The sequence below is a fragment of the Salmo salar genome, chromosome 09, assembly GCF_965601325.2.
Source record: "Salmo salar chromosome 09, fSalSal1, whole genome shotgun sequence".
NCBI lineage: Eukaryota > Metazoa > Chordata > Actinopteri > Salmoniformes > Salmonidae > Salmo > Salmo salar.
The window spans coordinates 6,519,329-6,538,453 of record NC_138299.1 but is presented as its reverse complement, the minus strand read 5'-3'; the positions used below and the strand labels follow the sequence as shown (position 1 = coordinate 6,538,453).

Below are 19,125 nucleotides of genomic sequence, written 5' to 3'. Positions count from 1 at the left end.
TCGTAGAACCATAGAACTAGAAGCAGGAAGTATACCCATCAACCTGTAATGTGATTTGTTGAATGAACTCAATTGCCGTTACAAAAAATACATTCCATTGCATGAGCCACGTCAGTTAGCATCAATTGAATTGACATTCTACATTACCAGGCAGCCATTGAGAACGTATCCATGAGCTTACCGGTCAAATTGCCGTGGTTAGCGGTTCCATAACCGTTGGTTTCATTATATTTCTATAATTTTAACCACGCCCCAATTATCTCACAGTAACCAATGAAACTGATGCGCCAACGCGCCTGCTCGGTGGATGATAACACGTGGTTCTTGGCAAGTAACGCAGACGGACGCATTGCTTCAATAATGGCGGATGATGGATACAATTCTTCGTTACGTCTACCCTGCGTTTTCTCGCCAAAATCACGCCAATACCTAGCTTCATTTGCTCAAGATGGCAGACTCCGTATATGGAACACAGATAGTAAAGTACTACATCAAGAATACGTGCCTTCAGCCCACTTGAGTGCCACTTGTACCTGTATAGTTTGGGGACCATGCCGAATCGCAAAGGTATGTGTGGGGGAGGCATAGGCCCGGGTGAGCCTGCTAGGAAATAACTTTCTAATAAGTTGATCAAATGTATTTATGAGAATATTTACTTTATTAGCTGTATGCTTGTGAAGTATTATCTTTAGTCGTTTACCGTTATGTGGACTGCGTAGCAAAGTAATTACCGTGTTAGTTTCGTTAGCAACGAGCTAAAGTTAGTTACAGAAACTGTCCTGCAGGACGCACATGTTTTTCGCACATGGTGGTCGCCCCAAAAATTTGCCATAGGTCTCCTTTTGAAGGTGTCTTGATTATTACCAAAAAGGGACTTTTCAGTAAAACAAATGCGTATAGTGACCACCAGTAATAATGAGTTTATTTCAAATACGAACACGTTAAATGTAGCTAGCAATCTCCTTAGCGAACCGTAAAGGGTAACTACCTAGCTAGGTTAGCTCCTCTAGTTAGCTATTCACCGTAAATGACGCAGATTCAGATTTCCAAAGCCTTATTTTTACTACCTCAATGGTTTACTTTGTAGAAGTTAACCGTAACACAGAACAATACACGACTGACTTAATTATTTTAATAGCATTGAGTTTTACTAAATACGTTTTTGAGTCCTCCACGTGTAAAAAGGGCTTTATAAATACATTTGATTGACAATTTCCTAGCCAACTAACGTTGTGACTTACGCACTGACAATTTACCTAACTAGGTAAGTATGACAAAGTGCATTGTACCCCCAATCAGCATTCCACGGCCAATGTTCCTAGTCTTAAATTGTCACAAACTCTAAGAACAACCTGTAGGAAAACCCTTTTTGGTTCGTTGTTTAACCTATAACCCAACTAATTGTTTGGTGAAAAGGGTTCCTGGAACCCATTGTAGTTCTAGGTAGGATACATTTTAAAATCTAGAAGTGTAGCTAGATGCTAGCCAATTGTTTACATGTGAAATTGTGTGATTTGTGACCGTAAGTCTTTGACAACAGTATACTTTTGTGATTTAGCATGTACTTTTGATGTTAGTCTCATTATTTTGGGTTCTTGTCAATGCAAGGTTTAAACTTCAACACTATGGAAGTTCAGACCACCCATAGATGAGGCCGTCTAAACAGAAAAGGAAAACTGAAGTCCTGTGTCAAAGTCAATAAAAAACGTGATTGACTTAAACTGTATTCTTTTACTTCAGGAGGGACCTCGGAGGAAGAAGAGGAAATCAGAGGCAGGGCATGTGGAGGAGTTGGCGGATCTGTTGGCTCTGGGAACAGTGGCGGGCAGCATTATCATTTACAGTGCAGTGAAGGGGGCACTGCACTGCACACTGGTAATGACTGGGATGTAGCTTGACTTTCATTGACAATTTGGGAAGTACCAAAAATAATTTTCAGATGAATGTTGCTTGCTCAATGCACCTAAATGGTTGACTTTGTGGTTGAACATGGTACTTAAAAAAAATATGTATTATTGAAGACTGCAGTGACAAGTCACGGGTTCAAGTTCTGTCACCGCGATGGATTTCCATGAAATGCATTTTGGAGAGGTTATTTTTTTTTAGGTCAGTGTAGATCGGCAACAATTTCATTGTTCCCTTAAAATCAGGGACTGATTTAGACCTGGGACACAAGCTATGTGCAATTAATTATTTGGTAGGACAGAACCAGCAGGCTCCTGACCTTGTAGGTTAAGAGTTGAATACCCCTGAAATAGCCCATGCGTGGTCCAATATGTTTAAAATAAGTGAAGCAGTTTAATAGTTAGTTTATTGGGCAACATTTCTGGAGGTGAAAGTTATATTTTAGATGGTGTCCGTATCCTTTTATTTGTTAGACATTCTACTCAAGTTATAAGTCACCAGAACTTAGCTTCTCACTCCTTCAACATATCAATTATCCTGCGGAGGACCCTGCATCTTCTAAGCAAGGGGACTGGAATTGGTCACACTCGCAGTTTAATACATGTACAAAATCATCCTTTTCCCTAAAAGCATGATGGTCATGACTCTTACATGAATGGGGAGGTTAACTTGGCCCCAGGCAATCGAGCTGAGATCGAGAGATCGCCAAAAACTCTTTTAGTATTTGTTTCATTTGTCCATTGTTGACACAGTCCCAAATTGTTTTGCTTGTCAGCCCTTAACTTTTCAAGAGATTTTAACTTTGAAAATACAGAAATCATCCCTGTATGATGCGTTCATTTCCAGTCATGGGATTTTTTTGGGTAATTTCACAATTACTTTTTGGTTATCAACCTTGCATCTCAGGTAATATAGAATTATTATTGAAATGTCTGATACTATGTCTATCCAAACTATGAACCGTATGAATAATTTCCTTGGAGTGAAATGTTCTCTCACATTATTAAAGCTCATATTTGACATCTGCTCCTTCCCAGGATGGAGGTCACAATGGTGGAGTGAACTGTGTTGAGTGGCACCCTGAGGATGGCCTGCTCTACAGCGGCTCAGACGACTCATACATCGTAGAGTGGGACCTGCAGACAAGCAAGACCCGCTGGTGGGTACCTTCCCTTTCTGTGTTTGTTGAAATCAATCAGTTAGTTAATGCCAGACTACATTCACAATCAAAGTGCATTTGAAATCTGTTATGGTGTGTCAACCAACAGACTGCTCACAAAGGCAAATGTCCCCGAGGAATCAAAGCATCAGGAAGAATAGTTACATTGTGCATCTGTGTCAATGCACTTGGTGACTTAGAATGTAGTAAACCTTTGTGTTGGGTGGTGTAGCTGTAATTGCCGCCGCCCCCCCCAGCACACATATACGCATGTTGGTTAAAACCTGTCCCGCTGCCCATTGACACTCCAATCCTATCTTTTTCTCTCTCCCACTCTCTTCAATAAACAATATGGGGGTATGAATGGTTTCTTTATTTTATGGAAGACCCATTAATTGTCGCTTTTCTCAACAGTAAGTGGAAGGCGGACCGTGCGTCAGTGACCAGTCTGTGTGTGAGTCCTGATGGCAAACTGCTGCTCTCAGCGGGACAGACCATCAAGATGTGGGACCTCAAGACCAAGGAGGTGTACCGGGTAAGTTAGTGGGACCTGTCCAGCAGTGACATGGCCTACATTCACATGAATTCATCCTGCCAATATCCAGGGGAACTGACACAACAAGGGTCCTATCCTCACCTTTTAGTTAATTTACAGCGCATTTGGACAGTATTCAAACACCTAGACTTTATCCACATTTTGTTACATCCTTCAAAAATGGATAATTATTTTTTCCCCATCAGTCTACATACAATATCCCATAATGACAAAGGAAAAATGGGTTAAGGCATTTTTGCAAATGTAAAAAAAATAAAGATTCAACTGTTGATGTTTTCAGACCCTTTACTCAGTACTTTGGCAGCGATTACAGCCACAAGTCTGCAGAATATTTTAGTATGTGTTACCACCCTAGTACTGTTCCAGCAGTGTCAGATTTGGGTCGTGTTCAGTAGGTAACAAAACAGAAACGCAGAGGTAGTACCTGGACTTGGCCAATAAGAAAGCCTCTTCTGTTGTGTCCTATTGAACATGATCCAGATTAGTGATTACCTCACGGAGGAGAAAATTATTCATATGCCCCCCTCCCCCCCCGTCTTTAAGATGTCTAACTCCCACTTGTTTTCATCAGAAGTTCACAGGTCACTCCACAGCTGTGACGAACCTGCGCTTCGCCACCACTCGTCCCCCGGACAGCAATGGCCTCTACTTCGTGTCCGGGGCGGCCCACGACAGACTCATCAGCGTGTGGTGAGAACGGACCGCCATAATGCTTCTCTCAGTTGATCCGTTATACACAGGAATTGTGTTGCGTGTGATTTGAAGTGACTTGTTTGAAGGAGCTCCTTTGTAAAAGAGACCTGTCATTTCTCGACAGCCTGATTCTATAAAGAATAGGGCTGTCAAATTATCTAAAAATAATTAGTCACAAATAATTGCTTGACTTTCTGTATTTAATCGAGATCAATCGCTATTTTTGAATATGCTCGAATTTTGCCCAAAACATTTGGAAAGCAGTGCATTGGGTTACAGGCATGCTTTGTAAGGGGCATGGAAACAATAATCTGTATCAAAGTGCTCCCAATGTTTAAGTCTGCAGGTCCTTAAAGTCTTTGTTACACTCTGATTTAGAGGACTTAAGTTATTTATTTTCAAAGGTCTTTAAACATGCGAAGGAGATGATTAGTGCTTCCATTATATTGTGCCTCATCTTAATTGTTGCTCCTGCAGCAAAAAAATCGGCTAAATTTAACATATTGGCAATGGCAATAGTTACAAATATAAAAGTATAATTTTAGATTTGATTAACCATATGAAATTGATTTTGAGATACTTGAGGCGCACTTTCAAGATGTTAGCGCTATCGACATTTGCGCCTCTGTTTACGTCAAGTGCGTGTGCCAATGTGTGTCAGGCTGTTGCCCGAGGCGAGAACAAGGTGGCCTATACAGTTTGATAGACAACACCAACTACAGCTGGGTTGATGAATTGAAAATGACCTACAAAGACATTGCCCTCTTTCGGAAGCAATTTTCCTTATGTCAGTGATTAGGCTTCACAACGTTCCTGCAGATTTTCGGCTTTTAAAACCATTTTTTGGTCTACATTAATGTGCGTTAACCTGCTTCCTGCAATGACAATCTGCCCTGTCCCTGTTGCGCTGCTGGTTCTGTCTTGCTACTAGAGGTCGACCGATTTATGATTTTTCAACGCCGATACCGATTATTGGAGGACCAAAAAAAGCCGATACCGATTAATCGGTCGAATTGTTTATTTTATTATTTTTAATTCTTTGTAATAATGACAATTACAACAATACTGAATGAACACTTATTTTAACTTAATATAATACATACAGCCTCAAATAAATAATGAAACATGTTCAATTTGGTTTAAATAATGCAAAAACAAGGTGTTGGAGAAGAGAGTAAAAGTGCAATATGTGCCATGTAAGAAAGCAAACATTTAAGTTCCTTGCTCAGAACATGAGAACATATGAAAGCTGGTGGTTCCATTTTACATGAGTCTTCAATATTCCCAGGTAACAAGTTTTAGGTTGTAGGAATTATAGGACTATTTCTCTCTATGTGATTTGTATTTCATATACCTTTGACTATTGGATGTTCTTATAGGCACTTTAGTATTGCCAGTGTAACAGTATAGCTTCCGTCCCTCTCCTCGCTCCTACCTGGGCTCGAACCAGGAACACATCGACAACGGCCACCCTCGAAGCAGCGTTACCCATGCAGAGTAAGGGGAACAACTACTCCAAGTCTCAGAGCGAGTGACGTTTGATACGCTATTAGTGCGCACCCGGCCAACTAGCTAGCCATTTCACATCGCTTACACCAGCCTCATCTTGGGAGTTGACAGGCTTGAAGTCATAAACAGCGCAATGCATTGCGAAGAGCTGCTGGCAAAACGCACAAAAGTGCTATTTTGAATGAATGCTCATGAGCCTGCTGGTGCCTACCATTGCTCAGACTGCTCTATCAAATCATAGACTTAATTATAACATAACACAAACACGAACCTTAGTTTCCGGATTCAACTATATTAATGACCTATCACGTTTTATTCTTTCAGTGAAATATGGAACCGTTACGTATTTTATCTAACGGGTGGCATCCATAAGTCTAAATATTCCTGTTACATTGCACAACCTTCAATGTTATGTCATAATTACGTAAAATTCTGGCAAATTAGTTCGTAGCGAGCTGGGGGCCCAAACTGCTGCATATACCCTGACTCTGTTGCAGAGGTGACACATTTTCCCTAGTTATAAGTAATTCATGTTAGCAGGCAATATTAACTAAATATACTTGTGTATTGATTTTAAGAAAGACATTGATGTTTATGGTTAGGTACAGGTTGGCGCAACGGCAGACCTTTTTTAGCGAATGCGCACCGCATCGATTATATGCAACGCAGGACAGGCTAGATAAACTAGATTACATCAACCATGTGTAGTTAACTAGTGATTCTGATTGTTGTTTTATAAGAAGTTTAATGCTAGCTAGCAACTTACCTTGGCTTCTTACTGCATTCGTGTAACAGGCAGGCTCCTCGTGGAGTGCAATGTAAAGTAGGTGGTTAGAGCATTGGACTTGTTAACCGTAAGGTTGCATCCCCAAGCTGACAAGGTAAAAATCTGTCGTTCTGCCCCTGAACAAGGCAGTTAACCCACCGTTCCTAGGCCGTCATTGAAATAAGAATGTGTTCTTAACTGACTTGCCTAGTTAAAAAAAAAGTTTTAGATAAATATTTTTTTTAATCGGCAAATCGGTGGCCAAAAATAATGATTGTTATGAAAACTTGAAATCGGCCCTAATTAATCGGCCATTCCGATTAATTGGTCGACCTCTACTTGCTACCCTTTCCATCCATGACTGCACCCCTGCCCAGTCATGTGAAATCTATGGATTGGGGCCTAATGAATTTACTTCAATTGACTGATTGTACTGTAAATCACAACAATTTTACTAAGTGTTGTATTTATATTTTTGTTCAGTATAACTGTTGGGAAGAGTTTTTAAAATAAGTACTGTTAATGTCAGCTTTGAGTATAGAGGCAATGATACCACTTTAGAGTATGTCATTGAGATGAAGCACTAGTGGAACTGAGCCGTGCACAGCATTTACGGTGAATCTAGTAGCCTATACAGTGCATTCGGAAGTATTCAGACCCTTCGACTTTTTACACATTTTGTTATGTTACAGCCTTATTCTAAAAACAATTAAATAGTTTCCCCCCCTCATCAATTTACACACAGTTACCTCATAATGACAAAGCAAAACAGGTTTTTAGAAATGTTTTCAAATGTATAAAAAATGTAATATCAGATCTACATAAGTATTCAGACACTTTACTCAGTACTTTGTTAAAGCACCTTTGGCAGCGATTACAGCCTCGTGCCTTCTTGGGTATGACGCTACAAGCTTGGCACAACTGTATTTGGGGAGTTTCTCCCATTCTTCTCTGCAGATTCTTGCAAGCTCTTTCAGGTTGGATGAAGAGCTTCACTGCGCAGCTGTTTTCAGGTCTCTCCAGAGATGGTCGATCGGGTTTGTGTCTGGTCTCTGGCTGGGCCACTCAAGGACATTCAGAGACTTGTCACGAAGCCTGCTGCGTTGTCCTGGCTGTGTCCTTAGGGTTGTTGTCCTGTTTGTAGGTGAACCTTGACCCCCAGTCTGAGGTCCTGAGTGCTCTGGAGCAGGTTTTCATCAGGATCTCTCTACTTGACTCATCTTTCCCTCGGTCCTGACAAGTCTCCAGGTCCCTGCTTCTGAAAAACATCCCTACAGCATGACGCTGCCACCACCAGTCTTCACCGTAGGGATGGTGACAGGTTTCGTGATGCTTGGCATTCAGGCCAAAGAGCTCAATCTTGGTTTCATCAGACCAGAGAATCTTGTTTCTCATGGTCAGATTCCTTTAGGCGCCTTTCGGCAAACTCCAAGCGGGCGGTCATGTGCCTTTTACTGAGCAGAGGCTTGCGTCTGGCCACTCTACCATAAAGGCTGCAGAGATGGTTGTCCTTCTGCAAGGTTCTCCCATTGCCACAGAGGAATTCTGGCGCGTTGTCGGTGACCATCGGGTTCTTTGTCACCCTCCTGACCAAGACCCTTCTCCCCCTATTGCTTAGTTTGGCTGGACGGCCTACCTCTAGGAAGAGTCAAACTTCTTCCATTTGAAGAATGATTGAGGCCAATGTGTTCTTGGGGACCATCGATGCTACAGAGATGTTTTGGTACCCTTCCCCAGTTCTGTCTTGACACAATCCTGTCCCCAGTTCTGTGTCTTGACACAATCCTGTCCAATCAATTGAATTTACCACATGTGGTAACAATGAAGTTGTTGAAACATCTCAAGGATGATCAATGAAAAGGATGAGCTCAATTTCAAGTCTCATAGCAAAGGGTGTGAATACTTATCCTCTTATGGAAGTGCGAATCCTGCTCAAATTCCATTAGCGGGATTGATTTGACATCATCCAGTGAAATTGTAGCGCGCTAAATTCAAACTACAGAAATATCAATATTCAACATTCACGAAAATATAAGTGTAATACATCAAAATTAAGCTTAACTTCTTGTTAATCTAGCCGCTGTGTCATATTTCAATAAGGCTTTGCAGCGAAACCAAACCATGCGATTATCTGAGGACAGCGCCCCGCATACAAACACATGAAAAACATATTTCAACCAGGCAGGTGCGACAAGAGTCAGAAATGGCGATATAATAAATGCCTTACCTTTGCAAAAAGATCTTCAATCTCAAATGTCTGTGACACAATGAATAGTCATTTTGTTCCATAAATTCCTTATCGAACAAAATGTTGATTTATTTGGTGCGTTTTGATTCAGAAATACACCGGTTCCAACTCGCCCAACATGACTACAAAGTATCTAATAAGTTACCTGTAAACTTGGTCCAAACATTTCAAACAACGTTCCTAATCCAACCTCAGGAATCCTAAAATGTAAATAAATGATCAAATTTAAGACTGAGTAAACTGTTTCTAATACCGGATAAAAACAATGTAAAGCGCGCTCCAGTTCACTCGCAACAAAAGACTAAAGCCCTTCATAGTGACACCAACAAAGAACAGCCCTACTTCATTTCTCAAAAGAAAAACAAACTATTTCTAAAGACTGTGACATCTAGTGGAAGCCATAGGAACTGCAATCTGGGCCCTAATAAATCAGGTCTCCCATAGAAAACCATTGGAAAACACTGACCTCAAATGTTTTCCCTGGATGGATTGTGCTTGGGGTTTTGCCTGCCAAATCAGTTCTGTTATACACAGACATTATTCAACGTGTGCGTGTACATATACGTGTGCGTGTGCGTGTACGTATACGTGTGCGTGTGTGTGTGTGTGTGTGTGTGTGTATACGTGTGTATGTGTGTGTATACGTGTGTATGTGTGTGTATACGTGTGTATGTGTGTGTGTATGTGTGTGTATACGTGTGTGTGTGTATGCGTGTGTGTGTGTGTGTGTATGTGTGTGTATACGTGTGTGTGTGTGTGTATGTGTGTGTATACGTGTGTGTATACGTGTGTGTGTGTGTGTATACGTGTGTGTGTGTGTGTATACGTGTGTGTGTGTGTGTATACGTGTGTGTATACGTGTGTGTGTGTGTATACGTGTGTGTGTGTGTGTATACGTGTGTGTGTGTGTATACGTGTGTGTGTATACGTGTGTGTGTGTGTGTATACGTGTGTGTGTGTGTATACGTGTGTGTGTGTGTGTATACGTGTGTGTGTGTGTGTGTGTATACGTGTGTGTGTGTGTGTGTGTATACGTGTGTGTGTGTGTGTGTGTATACGTGTGTGTGTGTGTATACGTGTGTGTGTGTGTATACGTGTGTGTGTGTGTATACGTGTGTGTGTGTGTATACGTGTGTGTGTGTATACGTGTGTGTGTATACGTGTGTGTGTATACGTGTGTGTGTATACGTGTGTGTGTATACGTGTGTGTGTGTGTATACACGTGTGTGTGTGTATACACGTGTGTGTGTGTACGTGTGTGTATACGTGTGCGTGTGTATATATACGTATGTATATACGTGTGCGTGTGTATATATACGTATGTATATATACGTGTGTGTCGCGTGTGTATACGTGTACGCGTGTGTGTATACGTGTCGTGTGTGTGTATACGTGTCGTGTGTGTGTACGCGTGTGTGTACGCGTGTGTGTACGCGTGTGTGTACGCGTGTGTGTACGCGTGTGTGTACGCGTGTGTGTGTCGCGCGTGTGTGTACGCGCGTGTGTGTACGTGTGTGTGTGTGTATACGCGCGTGTGTGTATACGCGTGCGTGTGTGTACGCGTGTGTGTATACGTGCGCGTACGCGTGTGCGCGTACGCGTGTGCGCGTACGCGTGTGCGTGTGTACGTGTGTGTGTATACGTGTGTACACGTGTGTGTGCGTGTACGCGCGTGTGCGTGTGTACGCGCGTGCGTGTACGCGTGTGCGTGTACGCGCGTGCGTGTATACGCGTGTGCGTGCGTGTACGCTCGTGCGTATACGCGTGTGTGCGTGTACGCGTGTGCGTATACGTGTGCGTGTGCGTATACACGCGTGTGCGTGTGCGTGTGTGTGCGTATACGTGTGTGCGTATACGTGTGTGTGCGTATACGTACGTGTATGTATACGTGTGTGTACGTATACGTATGTGTATGTATACGATATACGTGTGTAGATATAGATATACGTAGATACGATAGTGTATGATATATATATATCCTTTCATTCAGTGAATCAGATATCAAATAGCTATGGGACGCCCAATCACGGCAGGTTGTGATACAGCCTGGATTCAAACCAGGGTGTCTGTAGTGACGCCTCTATCACTGAGATGCAGTGCCATAGACTCTTAGACAGTGGCCTAGCTCCAGATGGCGAGTTGCCCATAGATTTGATACACTGAGTGTACAAAACATTAAGAACACCTTCCTAATATTGAGTTGCACCCCACCTTTGCCCTCAGAACAGCCTCAATTTGTTGGGGCAAGGACTCTACAAGGTGTCAAGTGTTCCACATGGACGTTGGCCCATGTTGAATCCAATGCTTCCCACAGTTGTCAAGTTGGCAGGATGTCTTTTGGGTGGTGGACTATTCATGATACACACGGGAAATGGTTGTGTGACAAACCCAGCAGTGTTGCAGATCTTAAATCAACCCGGTGTGCCTGGCACCTACAACCATACACCGCTCATAGGTGCTTAACTTTTGTCTTGCCCGTTCACCCTCTGAATGGCACACATTCACAATCCATATCTAAATTGTCTGAAGGCTTTAAAATCCTTATTTAACCTGGCTCCCCTTAATCTACACTGATTTTGAAGTGGATTTAACAAGTGACATCAATAAGTATCGTGTCTTGCATCTGGATTCACCTGGTCAGTCTGTCATTGAAAGAGCAGGTTTTCATAATGTTCTGTACATTAAGTGCGGTATATATTACTATGGCATTTTTCAGTGTTATCTTTGTCTTATTGTGTCGTCATACTAAGCTAGTATTGATATTGAAACCCAAATTCTGAAATGTGTTTTTGATTAGCCCCTTAGGGTAGCCTTAACACATGCGTATGGCCAACCCCATGCTTTAGACATCTATAGCCTAGCCACAATGCTACTACAGCCTAGGGATGGGCATGGTTATCCGAACGCACGTTAGTATTCGATTAGTTGCGAGAGTATTAATTGGAGAAATAAGCCCACTTTTAATGAGGCTTTGTCTAAAATGTAAATCTGAAATTGCTACATAAGTCAGCGGTCACATTTAGCTTTCAGAAATCTGCATTTTCAAAAAGCAGACATAAAAAAACAATGTCACATGTTTTCTTTTTTTCTTCAATAGTGTTTAGGGGCATGTAACTGGTTTTTATTCACACAAAATACATTAGTGCTACACATTTGGCAGAAGGTAGTTCATCAGGTCACAACCGAAGTGCAACACTGTTTGGCTAGCAGCCACACATAAATAGGCGTACAATGAAAAGGCGAGGGATTTTTTGCCAAAATGATACATGGCCATATTTCTACATTTTATCGTAGGAAGACTGGGCCAGCTACATTCCTTATGTTTTGCTTGAAGTTAATCTTGCATTTTGGAAAGTACCGGAGAAAAGTTGCCTACGCATCAATCGGAGCGGAATCCCATGATCCAATAACGAGAGCAAATATTTTTTCATTTGGAGCAAACCGAGTGAAGCCAAGCAGAATTTACACTAAAAAGCCTTTTAGATCTGCGTTTCTTTCCTTTTCTGTGTGAGCAACGCGACCCCTGCAAGGATAGGTAATGACATTTGATATTTTTATTAAACAGTTGGGAATTTGAGTGCACCCCATAAAGGTAACATTAAAAAGGTGATTATTTTCTTCCCTGTCGTTAACTTTGACATCCCAAATTAACATTTTTTTGTAATTTTTTTTATCTTCAATTGATTTGTATTGGTCACTGCCAAATGGCTCGTCTTTGGGCTGGTGTGTGTGCGCTCTTCATCTTCATGTCTGTCTATCCACCCCTCAGGCAAGTCCAAGAGGACAGCAATGACAAGAACTCGGTGGTGTCCTTCACCCTGACGGACGACCCCCAGCACATTGACCTCTTTACTTCCAACAGCAAGGAAGAGGTGAGTCGACCTTGCCTCACTGGAGGTAGAGTAGGGGTCCGTTTTACTTAACAAGTTTCAGTTCACCAAACATCCCCCAGTGAAGGATCCAGGGGCACTGTCTGTGGAAGGTTATCTTCATCTCTCGCTCACTCTCCACCCTGCTCTCTCAATCTTCATCTTCTATTCCCTTCTTACCTCACTATGCCCTGACCTAATGGCCGTGAGATTGAGATCTGAGGGGATGTAGCGTATCCTCTGTAAATAATATAGGGGGTGTTGACGGAACTTGATTCACTGATTAGTGCCTACCTTGGTTCAAGACATTCCTTAGAAACTCTGGGTGTGCATTTCGGGTCTTAGGCAAGGTTGTGGTGGGTGATTTGGGACTGGACCTCTGACACATGCCTAATGTTATTTCTCCATCTCCTAGGCGGTGAGGCTGGCGGTTGTGTGTAAGGATGGGCAGCTTCATCTCTTTGAGCACTTTCTGAACGGGTTAGTCTCTAAAACCTTGTCCCTTCCTGTCACTGTGCAAGGCGGACTCTTCTTATTCCTCAACACAACTCAACTCAGCACAACAAGGATCATATTAATTTACAGCCACACATTAATTTACAACACACCTTTCCCCTGTCACTGGGCAAGGCGGAGTACTTAAATGGCACTGAGTCTTATACAGTATCTGGCAGGGAAAGAGAATGTTCAATGAGGGAAAAGGCTGGTTTCTGCTATGGGCACAGATGTATAGTAGTATGACAATTGCCAATTTCAGGGATGAAGTGATGTTAATAGGAGGGTAAAGAAAATCCTTTGGGATAAAGAGGCCATAAAACTGTTACATGGTAGTTAGACAGCGTAATTAGTGGTAGTTAGATTGTTATATAGTACTGACATTTTATTAACTCTACTTATAGTGCTGGTACACATTATTACATGGTAAACCAGTGTTTTCCACAAACACACGGAGTAGCCAGCCAAATAGAAGAAGTAGCCAGCCAGATTCCCAAAATGTTTGCCGAAGAAGCTTTATTTTGGTGGCCTCTAGCACATTCTATTGCTAGATTGGTATTTTCAACTAGCAACCAGGGTTGGAAATTAACACCCTGCAAATGTGGGTAGATTTTGTCATTGGTGGCTAAGAATGTATATTTCACCAGCCACGTTGGGGGGGTGGTTACACAGAGCAAATGTCCAAATCTCACATGGTTAAGTTGGTTAATTGACGAAGGCTATTAGTGTGACATTATCTTGTTTCCTGGCCAGTTACATCTTTCTGTTCACATGCTAGGTTGTTTTTCAATGTTTGAGTTTGCAACTGTTTGCTGCTGAAAAGACATCGCACTCTGAGATTTTTTTTATATCAGACAAGCGTGTGCCCATGTTAGGACGGTAACGGTCCGTCCCTTAACCTCTATGGGCAGGTCCCACCTACTCAACAGCCAGTGTAATCCCGTGGCGCGATATTCAAATACCTTAGAAATGCTATTACTTCAATTTCTCAAACATGACTATTTTACACCATTTTAAAGACAAGACTCTCGTTAATCTAACCACACTGTCCGATTTCAAAAAGGCTTTACAACGAAAGCAAAACATTAGATTATGTCAGCAGAGTACCCAGCCAGAAATAATCAGACACCCATTTTTCAAGCTAGCATATAATGTCACATAAACCCAAACCACAGCTAAATGCAGCACTAACCTTTGATGATCTTCATCAGATGACAACCCTAGGACATTATGTTATACAATACATGCATGTTTTGTTCAATCAAGTTCATATTTATATCAAAAACCAGCTTTTTACATTAGCATGTGACTAGCATGTGACTAGCATTCCCACCGAACACTGCCGGTGAATTTACTAAATTACTCACGATAAACGTTCACAAAAAGCATAACAATTATTTTAAGAATTATAGATACAGAACTCCTCTATGCACTCGATATGTCCGATTTTTAAAATAGCTTTTCGGTGAAAGCACATTTTGCAATATTCTCAGTAGATAGCCCGGCATCACAGGGCTAGCTATTTTGACACCCAGCAGGTTTAGCACTCATCAGTCAGATTTACTATAAGAAAAATGTTCTTACCTTTGTTGTCTTCGTCAGAATGCACTCCCAGGACTTCTACTTCAATAACAAATGTTGGTTTGGTCCAAAATAATCCATCGTTATATCCAAACAGCGGCGTTTTGTTCGTGCGTTCTAGACACTATCCTAAAGGCTAAATAAGGGTGACGAGCATGGCGCAATTCCTGACAAAAGAATTCTAAATATTCCATTACCGTACTTCGAAGCATGTCAACCGCTGTTTAAAATAAATTTTTATGCCATTTTTCTCATGAAAAAGCGATAATATTCCGACCGGGAATCTGCGTTTAGATAAACAGAAGAAGGAAAAAAAAACATTCGGTCGAAGCGGGCACGCGCCTAAGCCCATAGTACTCTGAGTGGCCACTTGCCAAAAGCGATAAAGGGTTTCAGCCAGAGCCTGCCTCGATATCGTTCAACGTTTTCCCGGGCTCTGAGACCCTATGGACGACGTAGGAAGTGTCACGTTATTGCACAGATCCTGAGTCTTCAATAAAAAGAGCCAAGATGAAACACTACTTCTCAGACGGGCCACTTCCTGCTCGAAATCTTCTCAGGTTTTGGCCTGCCATCGGAGTTCTGTTATACTCACAGACACCATTCAAACAGTTTTAGAAACTTTAGGGTGTTTTCTATCCAAAGCCAATAATTATATGCATATTCTAGTTACTGGGCAGGAGTAGTAACCAGATTAAATCGGGTACGTTTTTTTATCCAGCCGTGTCAATACTGCCCCCTATCCCCAACAGGTTAAAATCAATTTTTATGCCATTTTTCTCGTAAAAAAGCGATAATATTCCGACCGGGAAAGCGTGTTTACGTTCAAAGAGAAAATAAAAACATCTCGTGCACGAGCCCCAGTCTGATGGTCCTCTGACCGGCCACTATCCAAACGCGCTAATGTGTTTCAGCCTGGGGCTGCCTCGATATCATTCAGCTTTTTCCCGGGTTCTGAGAGCCTATGGGAGCCGTAGGAAGTGTCACGTTACAGCAAAGATCCTCAGTCTTCAATAAACAGAGCCAAGATGAACAAGAACTTGTCAGACAGGCCACTTCCTGTAAAGAATCTTCTCAGGTTTTTGCCTGCCATATGAGTTCTGTTATACTCACGACACCATTCAAACAGTTTTAGAAACTTTAGGGTGTTTTCTATCCAAAGCCAATAATTATATGCATATTCTAGTTACTGGGCAGGAGTAGTAACCAGATTAAATCGGGTACGTTTTTTATCCGGCCGTGCAAATACTGCTCCCTATCCCCAACAGGTTAAAGGTCCCGCTGATCATATTTTCCTCTAGTAAGCAAACAAAATGCTCAACTAGAGGCAGCCCTCCTAGTGGCCAGTGATTTTATGCAGGTATACTAAACTCAGTTTTGGCTCATTTCTACCAGCATGTCACATGTTCAACAAGAGGCAAAACAACTCAAGATCACCTTTACTCCACACAAAGCTTTCTCTTGCCCTCCATTTATCAAATCTGACAATAATGCCATTCTCCTGATTCCTGCTTACATGCTAAAGCTGGAAGTACCAGTGACGGGCGCAATATGAAATTGGCCTGATGAAGCGGATGCTAAACTACAGGATTGTTTGCGATCACAGATGAGGATGTGTTCCGGGATTTGGCCTCCCGGGTGGCGCATTGGTCTAAGGCAGTGCAAGCTGTGCCACCAGAGATTCTGGGTTCGTGGCCATGCTCTGGGGCGGCGCGCAATTGGCACAGCGCTGTCCGGGTTAGAGAGGGTGTGGCCGGCAGGGATATCCTTGTCTCATCGTGCACTAGTGACTCCTGTGGCGGGCCGGGGGCAGTGCACGCTGACCAGGTGTACGATGTTTCCTCCGACACATTGTTGCAGCTGGCTTCCGGGTTGGATGGGCATTGTGTCAAGAAGCATTGTGTCTTGGTTGGGTTGTGTTTCGGAGGACGCATGGCTCTCGACCTTCGCCTTTCCCGAGTCCATACGGGAGTTGCAGCGATGAGACAAGACTAACTACTACCAATTGGATACCACGAAATTGAAAGAAAAAAAATAATGTTTTTCGGGGATCATCCAATGGCACATTAAGTGTATTGACAATGTTGTCCCAACTGATAGACGTTCATATCCCAACCTGAAGCCATGAATTACAGGCAACATCCGCACTGATCTAAAGGCTGGAGCTGCCGCTTTCAAGGAGCGGGTCCCTAATCCGTGCACATAAAAGAAATCCCACTACGCCCTCCGATGAACCATCAAACAGGCAAAGCGTCAATGCAGTATAAGATCGAATCCAACTACACCGGCTCCGACGCTTGTCGGATGTGGCAGGGCTTACAAACGATCAGTGATTACAAAGGGAAATCCAGGTGAGAGCTGCCCGGTAACTCAAGCCTAAAATATTAGATAAATGCCTTCTATGCTAGCTTTGAAGCAAGCAACACTGAACCATACGTGAGAGCACCAGCTGTTCCGGATGACTGAGATCATGCTCTCCGTAGCCGACGTGTGTAAGACAGGTTAACATTCACAAGGCCGCAGGGCCAGACGGATAACCAGGACACGTACTCTGATAATGCGCTGGCAAGTGGCTTCACTGACATTTTCAAGCTCTCCCTGTCCGAGTCAGTAATACCAGCATGTTTTAAGCTGACCACCATAGTAGTCTGTGCCCAAGAAAGACAGGTTACCTTGGCATAGGTACTATCCTGTGCCCAAGAAAGACAGTACTTTTGCCAAGGTAACCAATTGTACCGTGCACTCACATCTGTAGCCGTGAAATGCCTCAAGGTTTGTCATGGCTCACAGCATCATCCCAGAAACCCTGGACCCGCTTCAATTAGCATACCGCTCAAACAGATCTACAGATGCAATCTCTATTGCACTACACACTGCCCTTTCCCACCTGGACAAAAGGAAAACTGAATGCTTGTCATTGACTACAGCTCAGCATTCAACTCCAATGTACCCTCCAAGCTCATCACTAAGGTGCATGGGACTGAATCCCTCCCTCTACAATTGGATCCTGTACTTCCTGATGGGCTGCCGCCAGGTGTTGAGGGTCAGTGTGGCGGAGGTGTTGCACATCCTCAACACCTGGCGGCAGCCCAACGGTAAGTACAGGATCCAATTGTAGAGGGAGGGATGAGGCCCCTCGGGTGCATGCCTAGTCCCCTCCTGTACTCTGCTCACCTACGACTGTGTGGCTGTGCACGACTCCCAACACCATGTTTGCCGATAACACGGTGGTGGTGGGCCTGAGCGACGATGAGACTGCTTATAGGGAGGAGGTTAGAGACCTGGCAGTGTTGTGACAGGACTACAACCTCTCCCTCAATGTGGGCAAGACAAAATATGGTTATAGTGGAATACAGGAAACTGAGGGTCCAACTTCCCCCCCCCCCCCCCCCCCATTCACATCGACAGGGCTGTAGTGTAGCAGGTCGAGAGCTTCAAGCTCCTCGGCGTCCACGTCTAAGGCCCTATCATGGTCCAAACACACCAACATGGTTGGAATAACCTCTTACCCCTCAGGCTGAACATTTTGTCACGGGCGCTCGGATCTTAGTTCTACAGCTGCACCATTGAGAGCATCTTGGCTGGCTGCATCCCCGTTTGGCATAGCAACTGCTTGGCATTCGACCACAAGGCTCTACAGAGTAGTGTACGGCTCAGTACATCACTGGGGCCAAGCCCCCTGCCATCCAGGATCTCTATACCAGGCGGTGTCAGGAAGAGTCCAGCCACCCATATGGCAAATGCTACCCGAGCACTAAGTCCGGGACCAAAAGGCTCCTGAACAGCTTCTACCCCCAAGCCATAAGACTGCTAAATGGCTACGAGGACTGCAGTGACCCTTTTTGCACTCTTTTTGACTATGCCACACCCCATAATGACAAAGCAAATGTTGTAAATGTATTAAATAAACTGAAATGTGAAGTATTCACTCTTTTACTCGGCACATTTTGGCAGCGACTATAGCCTCAAGTATTCATTTGGTAGGACGCTACAAGCTAGGCACACCTGTATTTTAGGGAGTTTCTCCCATTCTTCTCTGCAGATCCTCATGCTCTGTCAGGTTGGATGGGGAGCGTTGCTGCACAGCTATTTTCAGGTCTCTCCAGAGGTTGTCGATTCGGGTTTATGTCGGGGCTCTGGCTGGGCCCACTTTCAGTCGATCCTGACTAGTCTATCCAGTCCCTGCTACTGAGAAACATCCCCACAACATGATGCTGCAACCACCATGCTTCACAGTAGGGGTGGTGCCAGGTTTCCTCCGACATGACGCTTGATATTCAGGCCAAAGAGTTCAATCTTGGTTTCATCAGACCAGAGGATCTTGTTTATCGATCAGTCCTCTAG

The 19,125-nt window shown here is 43.3% G+C and overlaps 1 protein-coding gene across 1 annotated transcript in view; it reads left to right on the top strand.

The window, feature by feature from the left end:
- The first annotated feature begins 308 nt into the window (after positions 1–308).
- Positions 309–19,125, top strand: part of LOC106610597 (WD repeat-containing protein 43) — a 57,336-nt gene continuing 38,519 nt past the window's right edge. Inside the window, exons 1-7 of the mRNA XM_014209993.3 lie at positions 309–567; positions 1,741–1,875; positions 2,943–3,064; positions 3,479–3,599; positions 4,192–4,310; positions 12,606–12,708; positions 13,121–13,185. Coding sequence (XP_014065468.1) covers positions 361–567; positions 1,741–1,875; positions 2,943–3,064; positions 3,479–3,599; positions 4,192–4,310; positions 12,606–12,708; positions 13,121–13,185 — 872 coding nt within the window. The 5' untranslated portion in view covers positions 309–360. The remainder of the gene's footprint in view (positions 568–1,740; positions 1,876–2,942; positions 3,065–3,478; positions 3,600–4,191; positions 4,311–12,605; positions 12,709–13,120; positions 13,186–19,125) is intronic.